Below are 20,179 nucleotides of genomic sequence, written 5' to 3' on the forward strand. Positions count from 1 at the left end.
TCTTATATGTACTCAAAGTATTACACAAGCCACCATAACTTTTAAATAGGAAACTACTACATAAAACTTCATGGTTGATGCTTGAGGCCCCCAGGAATTAGTTTGAAAGGTATTCAAAGCTGGAGTCTGGAAACCCTTGTACTACAATTTATTCAACTATTTTTCTATTGTTAGCCATTTCCATTTTTTTCTTCTCTTTGCCTCTAAAAACGGTGTAGTAGATAATATGTAGTCTTAAGAACTAGTGTTGTTTTCTATAGGATAATCACAAACTGGTGCCACTGCGTTAAAAGGCACTGGAATGGATGCATATTTTAAAATTGTAGATGTGGCCATATTACTTGACAACAAATTTTAGCAATTCACCTTCCTAGCAATCATACATAAGTGCCAGTGTCTAGCATTCTTGCCAATTATTTCTTTTTTGCCAAGTGAATGGGGGGAAAAGGCATTTTTTAAATTCCAGTTTTTCATTTAGTGAGTTTGAGCATCATGTTTCCTTATATGGGGTGCCTATTTATAGCTGTTGGCCAATTTTATTGGAATTACATTTTTTTATTTCAAGGAGCAGGCTGAATAGAAGTATTAGTGTATCTATGCTACAAAATCCATTTTTCTAAGCTCTTAAGGTGTCTTTTGCCATTCGAAAAGTTTAAACTCGTATACAAGTATATATTTTATATATGATGCTGGGGTTTTGAAATCTTGGTTTAGAAAGTCCCTTCTGTCCCCGGATTATATAATATTCTCCTAAAATTTATCTAATCGTCTCAGTTGTATTCTTCCGTTGAAATCATTTTTTTAGTGAAATTTATTTTTGCATAGAGCACGAGGAAGGGGCCAAGATAATTCAATATTTTATTAATCGGGCATCTAGATCTAGAGCGGGGAATGTCCGATACCATTCCAGGTTATACAGGCGAGATGAATGTCAGATCTTGGGAGCATTTCCAGTACAGGTTAAAACTGTCACGCGGTCGGCGGGATTGCAGGTGATGCAGCAAGCCTGGTGTCCTCGACAGGAGACGGTTTCCCATCTAGGACCGTTGGATAGGGTTGCTTTCTGAGCTTCCAGCCCTGTAGTATCTATCAGCCCGCTGATAGGGCAGCCTCCCGACGCCACTCAAAACATGCCAAAGGCCCCAAGCCAAACCCCGCTACTAGTAGAACCAACAGTCCAAAGGAAAGAGCCACGACGCGCTGCGCATGCGCGCTCTTCGCAAGCTGAAACCAGCAAGTTCCGCCTTCCAGCCTGAAGCGCATGCGCAGCCTCGGTTCCGTTGCGTACCGTGCGCGTCTGTGGGATACTGCAGGGTTCAGGGACAACTAGGAAGATGGCGGTTGCGCGCTTGGCAGCGGTGGCGGCCTGGGTACCTTATCGGAGCTGGGGCTGGGCAGCCGCCCCCGTCGGTCCCCACCGTGGCCTGGGCGCGCTGCTTGCACTGATACCTCAGCGGGCGCCACGGTGGCTCCCAGGTCAGTGTCCGAAAGGCGGGAGTAGGATGCGTTCTTTCGAACGCCTCAGGTTCCGTCAGTTCCTGTACCTGTGCAGTGCGTCTTTGGCGCCCGGTTCAAAAATGCTGTTTCCCCTTTCTCAACACCCCAGTTCTAGGCGCTTAGTAGACTCATGGTGAAGGCTGTGAGGAGAACTCTGCCGCGGCCCTGCGGCATTCTGGGCATCCCGGGCCCTCGCCGGCGTTTTACACTGTGCAGTTTAAAGAGCTCCTGCTCCCTATCTGCCTCCCCTGCATTAAACGCCAACACTAGAAAAAATTAAAATATGCGTTTAATGCATTATTATTAGTTACTTCTAGGAGTTTGTAGATTGCGACTCCTAAAATGCTTAGACCGACTCTCCTTTGACTTGAGGGAACCTAATAATGTGAGGCATGTTCTTTGTAAAAGTGTAGACGCCCTCATAAGCCTAATTTCTAGTTTTGTCTTCTTGCTGCACCCACTCAGTGAAAAGAACCATAATCATTATTGCACAAAGGAAACTAGAATTTGGGCCAAAAATCAGAGAACCTCGTATATGTATATATAGTCTTTGAATTAGATCCTTTTGTTTTTTTGGCTTTGTGTGGTGTTGACGCCATTGTGCTTGGAGTGGTAATTAATGTCATGGCAGAGATCTTTTGTATGGAGATTTTTGTATCCAATAATTAAACGTTTATAATCAGTTTAACTTGCATTTAATTGTACGCAACCAAAAGGCATGTTACACATGCAAATACTCCTAGCAAAGTGTAGTGTGTCAGTTCATTAACCAGAGTATAATATTATTTCATATGTTTAGCAGACATTCATTGAGCACTTATGCACCAGGCTTTGAACTAATCCTTATGTTCAAAAATGATTTATGGATATAATTATATGAATCGGTCTTCTTAGAACTTACACTAAGTAAATTGTAATCATCTCAGGGGGAAATTATGTTTTGAGAGGTGATTTCTGGAAGAGGATAGTAAGAATTTTTTTTAGTGCTCAGCTGAGTAGATGGGGAATGAACATCAGTGGATCAACGTAACTGGCCCTTACCAAAAGTTTTAAATTTGGCATATTTCTCTATACTTTGAAACAAGATTTTATGTAAAAAAGGATAGCTTTAAGGCCTTCAATTACATCTTTAAAAAATCAACTTCTTAATTACAAAATGGGGAAAACTTTAGCAGCACACATGGATTCTCAAGACTGAGAAATTTTCAAAGTGGAGGACGGCTTCATTTAATAAGAAAAAAGAAAATTTGTTAGGCCAAAGACTCTAAGGAAGTACACAAACCTAGTGTATTTAGAAAGAAGAGGTGGGATTATAAATGACTCTTTTAGAAAAAATATCTACTTGTTACTTAAGAGCAAGTATGGATTTTATAGTGGGGGAAAATTTGAAAAATGGTGAAATAGAATAATCTTACAAAGTTCACCAATTGTAGATTACACTAAAATCTGTGTGTACCATTTACAGAAAGCCAAACCAACAAATAAAATGCAAAGTGATTGCATAGGTCTACAAGAAATCTCTTTCTAAAAACAATATTATCATATGTTATTTTTAAAGAAACTGCTCATTGAACCCACTTCAGCTGATAATAAAATTATGAGTTGTCACCACGGCTGATGATTTCTTGGTTGAGGTGGGCAGATGGGTGGGCAGGTGGATGGGAGTTAGTAATAAAAAGGGCACAGCACCTCCTCCTTTGAAACAGTTTTCCAAGGGCAGACCAAACCTGTTTCTTCCCTGACCCCCAAGAAAGTGGGGGATGCAAGGCCAGGCATGGTGGCTCACACCTGTAATTTCAGCACTGGGAGGCCAAGGTGGGCGAGTCACTTGAGCCCAGGAGTTGGAGACTAGTCTGGGCAACATAGTGAGACCCTGTCTCCACAAAAAAATACAAAAATTAACCAGATGTGGTGGTACATGTGAGTAGTGAAGCTACTGGGGAGGCTGAGGCGGGACGATGGTTTGAGCTTGGGGAGTCGAGGAGGTCCAGGCTGCCATAAGCTACGATTGCACCACTGCATCCAGCCTGAGTGACAAGGTGAGACCCTGTCTCAAAAAAAAAAAAAAAAGAAAAAGAAAAAAGGAAATAGGGGATGTGAAACTTATCAAGCAAAAAATAAATTTAAAAACAAAACCAAAAATCTCACAAGAGAGGACTGAAACTGTTGCAGGTAAATCTGAATGTTGATTGATACTGTTTAGGACAGATAATAAAGCAGCAACAGGAAAATGTTTTTCGATTAGTCTCTGTCTTTTGTTGCCTTGAAATTCCTACCTCATTGTGTATTTTGGAAGAATGAAGATTGGACTTCGCTCAAAGAAGTTACTGATGTTGGCATGATTTTAAAACTGGAGATCTCATGTACAGACTTACCAACTTAGTACTTTGAGTCTGTTCTTGTTTTTTCTATTAAATGGAAATAGTATTTAACATCAGTTCATTGAGATAAGAAAGTTAAGATCGAAAATATATATGGTTTTCCAAAGACTGAATTTACAAACCATAGTTTACTTTTTGTGTACTTTGTTTAGCTTGTAGACAAAAGACGTCACTCTCATTCCTTAATCGACCAGACCTTCCAAACCTGGCTTATAAGAAGCTAAAAGGCAAAAGTCCAGGAATTATCTTCATCCCTGGCTATCTTTCTTATATGAATGGTACAAAAGCATTGGCGATTGAGGAGTTTTGCAAATCTCTAGGTCACGCCTGCATAAGGTAGGAACAACACGTTACTGAGAAAATATTACTACTGTTAGCATTACAATGGAGAATTACTCCTGTTCTAATCAGTTGAAGTAAATGCCAGCATTTTTATAAATTATTTTAATGGTCTGTAAACTTGCATCTTGTGATTTAGATTAATTTTTAAAGCAACCTTTAAAAGACCTTTTTTAAAGGCCTTTGTGCCATGCTGACAACCCTGGCAGGAAAGGATGTCTTAAGGGAAGTAGTGGTAACTAAGCTCTTCAGAGGCAATAATGTATGTGACAACAAACAGATATACTAGTTGGCTTTCATACAGTCTCTTATATTATCGTTTTCCATTGGGGACTTAAGGACTTTATTTGATCTCTGTTTATCTGAAAGTAATACGTGTATTTAAAATTATTATATAATGCAAATTTCTGCTGAGTTTTCCTTTTCCTGTAATCTAAATATGTATAAGCATAAATAGGGATAAGTGGTATTTAACTCAAGCTTGATTTTATAATTCCTAATTTTTCATACTGAGAGTTATTTTAGTAAATAACTTTATGTTATTATAAGGTCTACCTATAGCAGTCATATGTTTAGTATCTACCGTCCAGAAGAGATGGTATGATTTTGTAAAAAGAAGGTTAGCCTGGAATTCAAGAAACAAGGGTTCTAGAATAAATTCTAGCAATAACTATGACAAGTAAGTTAATAAACATTGGACCTAAGTTTGTCATCAAAAGGAGGTTGGTTGGACTAGAAATAACTTCTGAGTTATTTTCTAGCACTAACAGCCTAAAAATCTATCCATCTAAATTTTTAGAAGAGTGACTCACTAACATTCATTCAATAATTCTAGAAAATACAGCTATATATAAAACTTTCAGACTACCTGTTCAATATATTAGCATTTATGTCAATTATATGGATTTAATCTTATTTCTTTTACCAAACTAACTGAATTATTGTATTTTCATGCTCAGAACTCTTTTAAAATCTGTTCTGACGTATTCTGAAGATTGGAGTACTTTTTGGAAATAGATTCTCAAGCACTATACTGAGTGCTGCATAATAACAAAGAATTATAAAATATTGTACTTGCTTATGAGGACCTTTCATTCAGGGTGGGGAAACACAAGATAAAATACGTGTGAGAAATTAGGCAGAAATACTCATCAGAATGTGATTGTGTCAAAAGAACAGTATCCTTAATTGCATAAAGTTAAAGACAGTGGGATTGAAATAGATAAAGGAACATTGAAGAATGAATTCGGATTTGCGTAGGAGGGAAGTGCTGTCCAGGGAGGGGAACTGTCCTGAGCAGAGCATCATAATATCAAAAATATTGTTGTCACTTTTCTTTTTTGCCACTGAATAAATTTGAATCAAGAAATCACCATTTTACCAGTTCTTGAATTTCAGCTTTGAGACTATGAGAGTTATAACCAGTTCCTGTCTCCCTATAAGACATAATGTGGGTTTTCTGCGTTTTGGATCCTGTATGAGTATACTGTCATAAAGAATAGTGCTTCACTACAAATTTTTAGTTTGAACAAGTTCCATTTTATTTACTCTTATCAAAGTTCATCACAGTCTAATTATTGTTAACTATTGATTGCACTTTATTATAAGAGATTTTGTCTTCTATTCTCTAATTTTTCAGGTTGCTTTTGTTGGGATTTTTTGCTGTAAAATTTAGATCTTCAGTGATGAAATAGTTTTATTACACAAGAAATAAAACATCTGACTATATGAAAATGTTTTATTAAGATCCTATCACCATGCCTAAAATAAGACTGATTCAGATTTCAGGAATATAACATATGGTTTTAAGGCTGGTATTCTCTCATAGTTATTTTTAATAGAGTTTTTATTAGGGACTACATCCCAGACTGTTGAGGCTGCTAAGGTGGAGATGTGCTACTGTTTAAAAGTTTTAAAGTTCTGAATATGTTTGGATTATCTTTGTCTCTGGATTGGGGTTCAGCGAGTTAACTATGTTTTTTTTACTGGTACCCTATTAGTATGACCAAATATTTATATTTTCCTTCATGAAAGAGCTATACAAGTATTTTGCATCCTCACCATATATTTAGAAGGCAGCTAACTGTAAAATATGCCGCATTCAGCCATATCCAATTGCCAACTAAGAAGAGAGAAAAGGAGAGAATTAGTTGGTGTCTTTCTCCCTTTTTCCCTCCACCCTTTCCACCCGTCTGTCTCTTACATACCCTGGATTGAGGGGGAAACAGTAACTGATTTAGACTGCACCAGTTGCCCTGTTCTATTTCCCAAGGATCCAAAATCGTTTCACTTCAAATCTAAAGAAAAATTTAATTTCTTCTCCCTCCTATTTCTTGTAAATCCCTTACTTACTGTACCAGCCATTCCACCAAAAAGGTTCATTTGAACTAGGCCCTGGGAAACAATATCAGTAAAGAAGGGGAAAGATATCAGTAAAGAAGATGATGGAAGAAGGTATTCCAGATAAAGGAATCAACGTGTGAGGTGTGAAACACATAAGAAAACATAGACTTATTTTACGAACAGTAAGTTCATCAGTTTATCTAAAGCAGTGGTATTCCCTGATGAAGTGAGTACTACTGTAAAATTTAGTAGTAAAAAAAAAAAATTACTGTAAAATTGATTGTGAAATCAGTCTGAAATGACCAGAATATAATGGTTCGAAAAAAACAGGCCAAAGCACTAAGTGTTTATGTTGTATATCACAGGGAGCACTGAAGGTAATGCTATATCAATATAACGTTAAAGAAAAAAACTGACATGTATATAGTGACTCTATTTAAAGACAGAGTCAGAGACACAAGATAGAAGGCTACTGTGATAGTCTAGGTCTAAGATGACAAATAAACACCTGCACCAAGATACTGGACTTACTAAAGTGCCAAGAAAGGGATGAACATAAGAAATGAGAATGAATGGTGATGGTATAGGGCAGGCGGTATTCTGTAGCCTGGAAAAACAAACTTGAATAAAACAGCCTGCTCTTAAGGAACTGACATTCTAGTCAGAGGGAGATGCATGTTTAAAAACAAACTTGATTACAATACAATATGAAAAGTGTTGAGTACATACAAAAGAAAGTGACTGGTACTAAAATGGGGCATATATGTCAAGTGAAGTTCCACAGAGGAGGTGACATGACTTCAAGGATGACTACGAATTTAGGTTGGGGAGGAAGCTGTTCTCGGCAGCAGAACAGCATGCTAAGGCTCTAAGTATAAAAGGGTGTAACTGGGAATTAGGAGTAGTTCAGTATGACTAGGGTTTAGGTAACCTGTGGGTGTGGTATGATACTTTATACCACCGTGATTTTTTGTTGATTTGATACCCTTAAAGAGAGGTAAAATTCATAGATCAGACAGATAACTGAGCCTAGATAACTAGGAAGTCGGAAGGAGAAAGGGATGGGTTGGTGAAGATAAATTTTATTCTGGTCTCCCTCTGTTCCATTAATTAGCTAAATATACACTAAGCACCTACCACTTGCAAGGAACTGATCTAGGCACTAGGAACGCATTGAAACAAAGCTTGTGCCCATGTGGAGCTTTCATTCCAGTGTGGGAGACAGACCACAAATAATCAAATATATCTCAAGTAGTCATAAGTCCTATGAAGAAAATGAAGCAGAGTAAAGAATTAGAGAATGATGAAAGCAGCACAGTTTTAATAATTGAATGGTCATGGGAGGCTTTTCTGAGGATGTAACATTTGAGCCAAAGGCCTCAATGAAGTGAGGGATCAATCTAAATGGCCATCTGGAGGAGAGTATGCCATGTGGAGAAAAAAGCTGATGAGACGGGAACTTCAAGAAGGAAAGTGAAGATACAGTTGGGAGGGAGGGAAAGAGAGAAAACAATGAGAAATGAGATCAGAGAGGTGATCAGGCACCAAAGTATCGTAAGGACTCTGGGTTTAAAGATTATAGAAAGCCTTTGGAGGGTTTGCAAGACATGGTTTTGTTTTACAAGGATCACTCTACTCTATAGGGAAAGACTATGAGTGTGAAAATGCAAACAGAAGACTTTTTACGAGACTATTGCATTAAGTTCAGTTGAGAGACAGTGTGACTAGGACCAGGCTGGTAGCAGTGGAGGAGGTGAGAAAGTGATTGGACATAGGAGATATTTGAAAGTGAGTAAGCCAATAGAATTTGCTAAAGTACATATTGATTGTGATGTTTTGCTATAAGCATTATAGTAATGAGGAAGGTGCTATCTTTCTTAAAAATTAAAGAAGCAAATGTATAGATATTTAGATACAGATTTTTTTCCCCCTTTTTCCAGGTTTGATTACTCAGGAGTTGGAAGTTCAGATGGTAACTCGGAGGAAAGCACACTGGGGAAATGGAGAAAAGATGTTCTTTCTATAATTGATGACCTAGCTGATGGGCCACAGGTGACTGTTTTTGTTAAGTATGATGGTAATTACTATAACCTCATATTTAAGCTGTTTCTTTTCTTTTTTTTTTTTGTTTTGAGCAAGAGTCCCATACTGTCGCCTGGCCTGGAGTACAGTGGCGCAATCTTGGCTCACTGCAAGCTCTGCCTCCTGGGCATTCTCCTTTCTCAGCTTCCCAAGTAGCTGGGACTACAGGCGCCCGCCACCACACCTGGCTAATTTTTTGTATTTTTAGTAGAGATGGGGTTTCACCGTGTTAGCCAGGATGGTCTTGATCTCCTGACCTCATGATTCGCCCTCCTCGGCCTCCCAGAGTGCTGGGATTACAGGCGTGAGCCACTGCGCCTGGCCTAAGCTATTTCCTTAGATATGAAAATGTTTTTATTTCATTTAAATGTTTAATCAATTTTGATATTTGATTTTAAATGATTCCATGATTTTTACTTTCTAACAATATATTTTTTAGGCCGGGCTCGGTGGCTCATGCCTGTAATCCCAGCACTCTGGGAGGCCGCAGCGGGCGGATCACGAGGTCAGGAGATCGAGACCATCCTGGCTAACATGGTGAAACCCCGTCTCTACTAAAAATACAAAAAATTAGCCGGGCGTGGTAGCGAGCGCCTGTAGTCCCAGCTACTCTGGAGGCTGAGGCAGGAGAATGGCGTGAACCCGGGAGGCGGAGCTTTCAATGAGCCAAGATCGCGCCACTGCACTCCAGCCTGGGCAACAGAGCGAGACTCCGTCTCAAAAAAAACCAAAACAAAACAGTATATTCTTTATTGTACATATTTTGTTTTATGTTTATAACCTTTTCTATCTTAAAGACCTAATATTTTATTTTATTTTTAGATTCTTGTTGGATCGAGCCTTGGGGGGTGGCTTATGCTTCATGCTGCAATTGCACGACCAGAAAAGGTCGTGGCTCTTATTGGTGTAGCTACAGCTGCAGATACCTTAGTGACAAAGTTTAATCAGCTTCCTGTTGAGGTAAGTCAAAAGTCACTTTGACCACCTCAATATATTTACCCCTTATACTTCTTCTGCTCCCTCTTTCTTTGAGGGAAGGAGGGACAGATAACAATAAGTCCTTTGACTTGCTGTGCTGGCCCAACTTTTATCTTAGCTGCCTTTCTGTACACAATCTTTTTTCTACCTTTAACTATTTGGCATCTTGTTTAAAATTTCCTTTCTTCACTGTCTCTTCAAGTCATTCTGCCAATATTTGAGACACGTTAACAAAATCACACTTTGAAGTGTCTTTTTTTAAAGCAACATTTTCTTTATTATTACATTTACTTATTTGGATCATACATCGTGATCTCCTTTTGGTCCTCTTACTTTGTGGCATGTGGTCCCTAGGCTAGTGCCTATTCTTATGACTATGTTAGAGTGCGCTAATCAACTGAAACTACAGTCATCCCTTGGTATCTGAAGGGGATTGCTTCCAAGACCTCCCACGGATACCAAAGTCCATAGAAGGTCAAGTCTCTGAGAAAAAAAAATGGTGTAGTATTTGCACATAATGTTGTATAATCTAAGTCATCTCTGGATTACTTAAAATACCTAGTACAATGTAAGTGCTATGTAAATTGTTGTTATACTGTTATCGTTTAGGGAATACTGACGAGAAAAAAAGTCTGTACATGTTCAATACAGATGTAACCTTTTTTTTCCAGGTATTTTTGATCCAAAGTTAGTTGAATCCATGGTTGCAGAAACCATGAATATGGAGAGCTGACTCTCTTTGTTTTAGCCTAAAGGCAGCCTCAGATCCTCTCAACAGAACTCTCCAAACAGATACTGTCAGTCAGAGTGACAGAGATACAGAAATTAAAGAAAACAGAGCAGTAGTTTAAAAATACGGTCCCTAGGCTAGTAGCAGCAGCAGCAGCACCTGAGAACTTGTTAGAAGCCCGAATTCTTGGGTTTTACCCTGAATCAAAAACTGGGGGTGCGGCCCAGCAGTCTGTGTTTTAACAAACCTCTTGTAAAGTTTGAGAACAATGTTTTAGAGAATGGAGGAAGAGGAGAAGGAGATTCAGAAATAAAAAAAGAAGAAAAAACGTATGTAGTGTTGAATAGTAGAATGTCATTGATTTGCCTCAAGTTCTGCATTAATACCTTTGCCATCTATTAGCTAAGTTCATTCTTAGTTCACATTGTTTTCAGCTCCTTAAGAAATAGCATTGTGTGTGTATTCAGGTTTCTTATATTATTTCCTGTCAGAGCTAAAATTACAAAGCTGGTCTTCCTTGAAATTATCTCCTGTTTCTGAATTTTGTTCACTTTCTTGGTGGTTTCTTATACATAGTTGCTCAATGTCTTCATGTTTTTCCCACCATTGCCATTTTGTGGATCTAAATGTGGACTCCTCCTTGCTCCATCCTCTCAACTCAATAATAAAGTGCTTCTCGGGTAGGAAATTATCTCAAGGACATGGCAGATTGAAAAGGAGTTGATTTTGGGGGGTTGGGGGGATTTATTGTATTTTGTAATTATTGGTAAATGACAAAACCTGTGTACATTTGTTTTGGTTTTGTTTTTATGTTTGGGAGTTTTTAGGGTATCTCTGCTGCCCAGGCTGGAGTGCGGTGGTGCAGTCATTGCTTACTGCAGCCTTGACCTCCTAGATTCAAGAGATCCTCCCACCTCAGCCTCCTGAGTAGTGGGACCACAGGTGCACACCACTATGCCTGGCTGATTTTTGTATTTTTTGTAGAAATGGGGGTCTCGCCATGTTGCCCAGGCTGGTTTTGAACTCCTTGGCTCAAGAGATTTTCCTGCCTTCGATCCCCAAAGTCCTGAGATTACAGACACAAGCCATTATGTCTGGTACATTTCTCTCTCTCTCTCTCTCTCTGTCTCTCTGTCTCTCTCTCTCTCTCTCTCTCTCCTGGTACATTTCTCTTTCTCTCTCTCTCTCTCTCCTGGTACATTTCTCTCTCTCTCTCTCTCTCTCTCTCTCTCTCTGTGTGTGTGTGTGTGTGTGTGTGTGTGTGTGTGTGTTCACATCAGTCAGAGTGAGGATAGGGTAGATACTTTCTAAGTGACTGAGAAGATTTATAATCTGCAAATCAAGGCATTTTTTGCCAATACTTAATCTGATAAGCAGTTGTTAACAGAAGCATGTTGAGCCCTTGGTTAACTTAAAAGTATATATAAGGAAAGAGCACCAACACTAAGACCACTATCTCTTCTCCACATAAACAGCGCTAACAATGTCAATGGAGCAGATGTGGAGATTTTTACTATCTTTTATAACCCTGGGAATATTAAGCCCAGCTTTTCTCATTGCTTGTGTAAGAACTGGACCATCCTCTTAACTGACTCTAATCATTATCGCCTTCTGTGGACACTAGAGGGCCTCGGACATGATGCACAGCTGTTTGGAATGTAAGCTTCTGAACCACATTGCCTTGATAAGTTTTGTTGGTGTAGAACTTAATATATTCTACATTTTCTTTGGGTAATGTCTTTGCTGTTTCTGAACTTTTTGTTCTTGAGGATTTGAGACATACATTTTATAAAGTTAACTTTGTTCTTCAAATGGACCATTTTCATTCAATTCAGTGGCAGGTAACAGAGCTAGTTGGGGGCCAGGGATGCATAAAATGAAACTATTATTAATTCAGTGTCTCCTTAATTAGCAAAACCTCCACTTCAGCTAATAATCAGTGGGACTAAGTTCTATCTGCTGAAGTATTTACAAATTCAGGAACAATCCTGAGTAGTTGAGGATAGCTAAACATCATCTTTACTTTAAATATTTGGTTCATATGTTGTTTTAATACAGAGAATGCCATGATATTAATATAGATTTATACATTTTATAGTTTTGTAGAATTTCATTAATTTTAAATCATTTGGAGACGTATTTAGAAGTACCTTTTTTTTTTTTACTGAATTATTAAGTCTTTTTGGAATTAAAAATACATTAAAAGCCTAAGTACATATAGATTATGTTTTGTCATATATATTTCTTAAGTTCTTGTTTTCCTTTTTACATTTGCAATAAATTAACAATTTTAAACATGGGAAAATCATAGTATATTTGTTGAAATTTTAAATTTTTCAATTATGTGTAGCTTTTCTTTCCTTGTTTTTTAAAATTTTTGATAAGATGTCCATTCCATTTTTCTAGAAATGCCCTTCATATTATATGATTGTAAGAGTCTTAAAACTATTCATAGCTTGATTTTTTTTTTTTAGTTTTAAGCTCTGATCATCTTTCCAAGAATTTGTTATATATAAGTAAACTTTTATGCTCAAAAGTATTCATGACAGTACCACAGTATGAGATGGTCAAGCTAATTAAGTCAATTATGGTGGGCTGCTGTGCAGCATTTAAAACCTTTTCATATAATTTTTTAAACCCAGAAATATATGCACTAGATAAAGCAGCATAGAAAACTATATGAATGTGTAATATGTATGTATTTTACATATTACATACAAACCAAAACACATATAGACAAATACTGGAAGGAAATAAGTTGCAAGGTTTTTTTTTTTTTTTTTTTTTTTGGTTATACTTTAAGTTCTAGGGTACATGTGCATAGCATGCAGGTTTGTTACATATGTAATACATGTGCCGTGTTGGTGTGCTGCACCCATTAACTCATCATTTACATTAGGCATATCTCCTAATGCTATCCCCCCCACCCCCCACAATAGGCCCTGGTGTGTGATGTTCCCCTTCCTGTGTCCAAGTGATCTCATTGTTCAATTCCCACCTATGAGTGAGAACATGCGGTGTTTGGTTTTCTGTTCTTGCAATAGTTTGCTAGAACTAGAGAATGATGGTTTCCAGCTGCATCCATGTCCCTACAAAGGACATGAGCTCATCCTTTTTTATGGCTGCATAGTATTCTATGGTGTATATGTGCCACAGTAAGCCACATATTAATGGTTTTTCTATCCATAAGATAGGATTATGGGTGATTTATTTCTTTTCTATTATTATTATGTTTTCTATAATGATTGGATGTTACTCGTTATACAAAATTCTAATTTTTTAAGGAAAATTAAGATAAATTATGTAAAAAATAGGAGTTCTCAAAAAGTCAAAGGAAGTGTATGTTTCATTTTAAAGGAATAAATGTACAGATATTATTGTTTGGCTTTCAGGAAGTATGTGGAAGACTTCTTTGTCATCCCGAACAAAAATCAAATTTTTTTCTCTTTTGTAGGACTCTGGAAGGAAAAACTGTATTTCTTTACATTCAGCCTAAAATTTCATGAGTATGTGTATGATAGTTTCAGTGTAATTACTCTTAGTTTTTTATTCTTAGTTCTGTGTTTGATTCTTTCTCTTCTTCCCCTATGCCATACCCATTTTAGCTCCTTTAAGCACTTTTAGGTTTACAATTTTGAAATCTAAACAACATTTGTTCTAAGATTTGATTTTATTTAAACATGAATGATACCTGGACCGATTCCAAGAAATTGTAGTGCTTTTCTCACCCTTCATTTTTCTTTTCAGTTGGGGTAAAGCAACATCTGATTTAAGATAGTGTATGATAAAGTTAGATAAATTTAAATTTAAGTTTGAGTCTTAGCCATAGTTAGTAGCCTAGCCCTGAACTGTTGGGCACAATATTTCATTTATCTAAACCATATTACCCTCTTTTGTAAAAATAGAATAATAACAGAATTATTATCAGAATCTTATGGAATAATATGTATAAAATACCCATCACAGTACCTGGCGTATAGTAATTATTGATAATATTGTTATGCTTTTGTTACCTCTATCCTCTTATTCAAGAACTGCTTTCTTTAGATTACTTGAAACTATTGCATATGTTAATGTTACTTAAAATCACAAATACTTTTGTTTTTCTTTCTGTTTCCAATAGCTAAAAAAGGAAGTAGAGATGAAAGGTGTGTGGAGCATGCCATCAAAATACTCTGAAGAAGGAGTTTATAATGTTCAGTACAGTTTCATTAAAGAAGCTGAACATCACTGCTTGTTACATAGCCCAATTCCTGTGAACTGCCCTATAAGATTGCTCCATGGCATGAAGGATGACATTGTACCTTGGCATACATCAATGCAGGTTGCTGATCGAGTACTCAGCACAGATGTGGATGTCATCCTCCGAAAACATAGTGATCACCAAATGAAGGAAAAAGCAGACATTCAACTTCTTGTTTACACTATTGATGACTTAATTGATAAGCTCTCAACTGTAGTTAACTAGTATCACGTGTTTAGTTGGTATGTAAACTAATGTATCTAGAAGATTGGAAGAGGATAAGAAATGAAAGATCCTGATACTTTAGGTTTTTCTTTTACCTCTATTTTGTAAATATCAGATGAGTATTATTTAATGATGTATTTGCACAAGTAATGCATATTGTGAAGAAGGACCAACTGCTGTTTAGAAAATTTTCTCGTTCCTTCTGTCCTTGATTTTTTTTCATTAAAGTATTTCCTTTTTTTAATTCAAGAAAAGTTTACCTTTCTTATGCATATGTTAGCTATTCCAGCTCTTAATTGCATCCTTTTCTAAATAGGATTATTAATAAAGCGTAAATATTTTGTTTATTATAGACAGAAATTTGTAACATTACTTCTGCTTTGAAAATGCAATTCACAAAATATAGGGAAATTTTTATTGAAGTAAATTTGAAATGATGGAGAAATTTCAGAAGCATAATAAAGTTCACAATAAGGATAATACTTTATATAATGTATAAAGTATAATTATATATTATTTATGTTACATAAACTGCACATTATATTCAAACTTAAAATTAAGCTTTTACTTTTTTTAAAGGCCCAAAATTGTACAGTGATACGAGGAGCTGTTTCTAAATTTTGGCTTATGTGTAATATATTTAAATGGGGAATTTCATCTAAAACAATGATGTAGCATTTTAATATTCTGATTGGTAAAATTAAAGAGGAAGTTGATCTTTATATGTTATTACTTATAGAAACATTCATTATTTTATTAATATTGCCCTAAGTACAACTAGGCACGTGGTTGCCACCTAAATCAGAAGACTTTCTGAAGTCACTAAGAGTGTGAAATGCTAGTGTAAAGGTTGCTTTTTTTTTCTTTCCTAAGTAACTAAAGTGAGATGGAGATTAAGCCTTGATATTATTGAGTTAATGTTTTTTATTTATTAATTTTGACTGGATTTTATTTAGCTTGATTAGGTTATTATCTGTCAAACCTTTTAAGTTGACAACATGACTCATATATATACATGTATATAAAATGAGCATGTGTCGAAGACTTACTCAACTCATTAATGAGGAAACCAGCAGATAGTAAACCTGGTTCAAAGTGCAGTTCAAGAAACTAAGTAAGGGCATTGAAGAAAAAATGTTGAGATAAAATTGCTGAGCAGAAAAAATGTTAATGAAGCCGACCTGACTACTTATGCTTAAGACCTGCTTTACAAGGTTGGCCCTTGATTGGCATCTGGGAACTTGGAGTTCAGGGGGCTTCCACCATTCCCACAACTGATCAAAGTAGCTTACTATATCTAAACTGTAAAACAATATAGTTTCTCCTGAAAACAATATAGCTTTCCTTCTGGGAGTCTGGAATTTTGGTATGTGCCAGGCAGAGACTACCCTTTGTGACCAGCTCCCAGTAAAAACCGCAGGCACTCAGTCTCTAACAAGCTTTTCTGGTTGACGGTGTTGCACAAGTGCTGTTACAACTGGTTGCTGGGAGAATTAAGCTCATCTGTGATTCCACTGGCAGAGGATTCTTGGAAGCTTGCACTTAGTTTCCCCTGACTTCACCCCATGTGTCTTTTTTCCTTTGCTGATTTTGCTTTGTATCCTTTAACTGTAATAAATCATGGCCATGAGCAGAACTGTATGTGGAGTCTCATGAGTCTTCCTAGCAAATCTTCACATTTGGGGATGAGTTGAGGGCCTCTCCACAGATACAAAACTGGTTTATGTCCTACGGGGCAATTAAACTACAATCCATGGGTTATCTTTTATACTGGACAAAAATTACAAACCACAAAGAAATCATACATGAGCGCAACTGTCTCTGGTGTTGGAGTGGGGTGATAGAAGATGGCACTGGCTATTCGAGGACTTACTTTGCCTAGACGTTGCTAGGTGTGAGGCTTGTTAGGAACACAAAGGCAAGAGCCCTTGCCAATGATGGTTTTCTGTGCAAAATAATATGATTAGAGATTCATAATACGTATGTAGAGACACTATAGCATAATGGTTAAGGTCAGAGACGAACTTGGTTTTTAATTCTGGCTCACCATTTACTAGCTCTGTGACTGAGCAATTAACTTCACTGAGTCTCAGTCTCACCTACATCTGTTGAGATTAGAGGCATTTCCAGATACAAATCTAAACAGTACACCATTCTCCAAACAGCCACTATAGAGGCGTCTCTGGAGGAGGAGAAGAAAAAAGCTCTGGGCAACACTGAGTTTTATGAAGTATGGAGATAGAAAGCCGAAAGAATTACTTGCCATGTAACTATTCCAAGGATAGTCCCCAAAGCAAATATGTCAAATACTCATTAAATTTGGAACAGTTAAATCTAAAGAATTCTTATATTCTGGGGTTGAGGTGGGTGGAATTTCAATATACCTTTTTAAGATCCTCTAAATACAGATCTCAAGTAACTTCTTGGTTTAGAAAGAATTGTGGAGTGTATGTGATGCTTTGGTATATTTCAAGAATATACCTAGAAAATTGCAAGCAATTTTTTTTAACCTAATGTATCTTTTGGGGAAAATACACTTTCCCATTTTGTCTTCCCCTTTTCCTAGGCTTTCAGGGCTTTGCAGGTAGATAAACTTCTACTAAAGAAGCTCAGGAGTCAGTTTCTCTGAAGCCTTTCCTTACTCATCCCCATCTCTCTTTTTCAGGAAGTTTGTTGCTGGGTCCTCTGGGCGCTCTTGTGAACAGTACTCTATCGATGCCTTTTTGGTACCACTTGCTGCTTTGAAATTCTCAGTTCATATCCTAGCTTCCTTCTCTCAAAGGACAACTGAGGTCAGAAGCTGTATTTTGACATTGTTTGTCATCAGACATGTCTGACTATGCTATATCAACTCCTTTACGGGCTCCTCCTCCTTGCCCACCTTATAATGTTAACACTCCTTGAGTTCTGGCCTTGGCAATCTTCTCTTGCTACTTATTCACCTTAAGCAACATCACCCACGTTCGTGGTTTAAACTACTACCTGCTTGCAGGTGACTCAACTACACACTTACAATATAGACTCTTGAGCTCCAGACCCATAAACCCAACTGCCTAATACACTGGGATGGACCATGGGCTTCCCAAATGCAGTAAATCCAAACCTTATTGTCTTTTCTGCTTTATATATCTCCCCACCTATGAGTCCTCTTAAAATAAATGGCGCCACCATTGCTTCTGTTATACAAGTCAAACTTGTGAGTCATTCTGACTGTCTCCTTTTCCTTTACCCAAACCAGATTGATCATTCTCTCTATGAAAAAGCTCAAACTCTTGCATGATGTGTGAGTCCATGCAAGGCTGATTTAACAACCAAAAACCAGTTGCTGAAAGCCAGTTTAACAACTGGCTTTTGGTGGTGGGGTGGAAGCCCTGATTTGTAGCATCTGCTAACATTCACAGCATAAATATTCCTGCCCTGACTGGTTTAAAACTACATCATGACATCTCTGAATGCAAAGCTGGGAGAAAATGCCCAGTAGCGCACCATCACATAGTATTTACACCATATAGAGACAATAAATGCAAATATCCTCAACATAGGTAACAGTAAAATGTAGCAAAATAAATCAGGAAGTGGTTCATTTTGAGTAACTTTTCTTTGCAATATAATTTATTTAAGAGTAAGTTAACATAACCTAATTGCTAAAAATGACTGAGTTTAGCATCTGTCTCGAAATTCCTGAAAATTTAACCATGGGCACTTGCAAACACACCATTTTATGATCTGGAGCCTGCCTGACATTCTAGCCTCATTTTTCTTTCTATGTTTCTCTTCTCTTTAACCCTGTTTTATTAATACTGGAAGATTTTCACCTTAAATACACTTCTTTTGACAGCAGCATTCCCTACCCCTCTTGCCTCACTCCATCCACCTGGCAAACACCTACTCGTCTTTCAAGACTTAAAATCATCTCATTTATAAACCTTTCCCCTGATTCTTTAACACCCTCCTCCAGGTATTATTGTACCAACCTGAGTACTTCATGCATAATTTTAGCATGACATCTGGCATTTATTGTTTACAAGTTTAACTTTGTTACTAAACCAAATTGTCATGTATCATTTATTTTTGTGTCTCAGCTATACACATAGGCCCTTAAAAAGTTGTTGAGGCCCAGCACGGTGGCTCACGCCTGTAATCCCAGCTCTTTGAGAGGCTGAGGTGGGCGGATCACAAGGTCAGGAGATCGAGACCATCCTGGCTAACATGGTGAAAACCACATCTCTACTAAAAACACAAAAATAAGCTGGTTGTGGAGGCGCATGCCTGTAATCCTAGCTACCTGGGAGGCTGAGGCAGAAGAACCAGGAAGTCGGAGGTTGCAGGAAGCCGAGATCACACCACTGCGCTTCAGCCTGGCCACAGAATGAGTGAGACTCTGTCTCAAAATTTAAAAAAAAAAAAAAAAAAAAATTGTTGAAAAAAATTAACTATAATATGAGTAGGAACTTAGTCAATGCGGGGTTGAGCTGATTTCCACTGTCACCCCTGAGGAGATCAAGCATTTTTTCTCTGAAGACTTCCTCTGGATTTCTGGACATTTCTATGCCCTACTGTGGCCCCTTTCTTTGCCATTGTATCCTCTCTAGAACCATGGGCCCAATCATTTACTTAAAGCACACCAGCTACTCTGTTATAATATGAGGGACTCTTTGGGTACAGAAGATTTGTAAAACACAGTGTTTAAAAAAAGACAGGCAAATGTACATCTTTAGAATTGTTTCAAGCTTTGCATATCAAACCAATATCTTCCTTAGAGCCATTCCAGCCATGGAAAAAGTTACGTGGTTTCTGTTTGGAACTCTGTTCCCTTAGTCTAAGGTTGGAACTAGCTTTATGGCTGCTCCCCAAGATACCAGTGGTGACTTCCATAATTCTTCTGTCAATTTCCCTGCTCTAAACTCTTCCCCTAAGCTCCAAGTGTCCCAAGACAGTGCTGCTGTCTTTTGAGTTTCTTCAACTGATGATTCCGTGCAGCAACAAGACCTGCCTTAGTCAGCCCTTCCCTTGTCTCTTCCTAAAGCTACTGCTCTCCTGAAGCTCCTGGTTTTCTGTTTTCAGAGGACTGTCTCCCAGGCCTTCAACGACTGATCACTAAGTCTTTTTCAGGCAAACCACCCACATATCTCCTAAGTAATTAAATTTTCATTAGTCCAGGCACCAGCCGGTAGGAGATTTTTCTCAATACATGTATTATTTGAGGAGTCATTTCCTGCATAGCTTCTAATCAATTTCCCACAGGGACAAAGATCATCATCCCATGTACCCAGAATTGCTTTATTTAATATGCTTGAGTCAATTTATCAATCTGTTTTCAATGCAAGAATCGTATTTTATTCCTCCTCAGTCCAGTAGTTG

The 20,179-nt window shown here is 37.6% G+C and overlaps 1 protein-coding gene across 1 annotated transcript; it reads left to right on the forward strand.

Moving 5' to 3' along the window:
- Positions 1-1,194: 1,194 nt before the first annotated feature.
- Positions 1,195-16,459, forward strand: ABHD10 (abhydrolase domain containing 10). The gene is made up of 5 exons (XM_003893910.5): positions 1,195-1,476; positions 4,031-4,214; positions 8,501-8,612; positions 9,465-9,602; positions 14,474-16,459. Exons 1-5 carry the CDS (start codon positions 1,335-1,337, stop codon positions 14,816-14,818), a joined length of 921 nt encoding a protein of 306 aa, XP_003893959.1. The 5' UTR covers positions 1,195-1,334; the 3' UTR covers positions 14,819-16,459.
- The last annotated feature ends 3,720 nt before the right edge of the window (positions 16,460-20,179 follow it).

This window comes from Papio anubis, chromosome 2 (assembly GCF_008728515.1).
Source record: "Papio anubis isolate 15944 chromosome 2, Panubis1.0, whole genome shotgun sequence".
Lineage (NCBI taxonomy): Eukaryota > Metazoa > Chordata > Mammalia > Primates > Cercopithecidae > Papio > Papio anubis.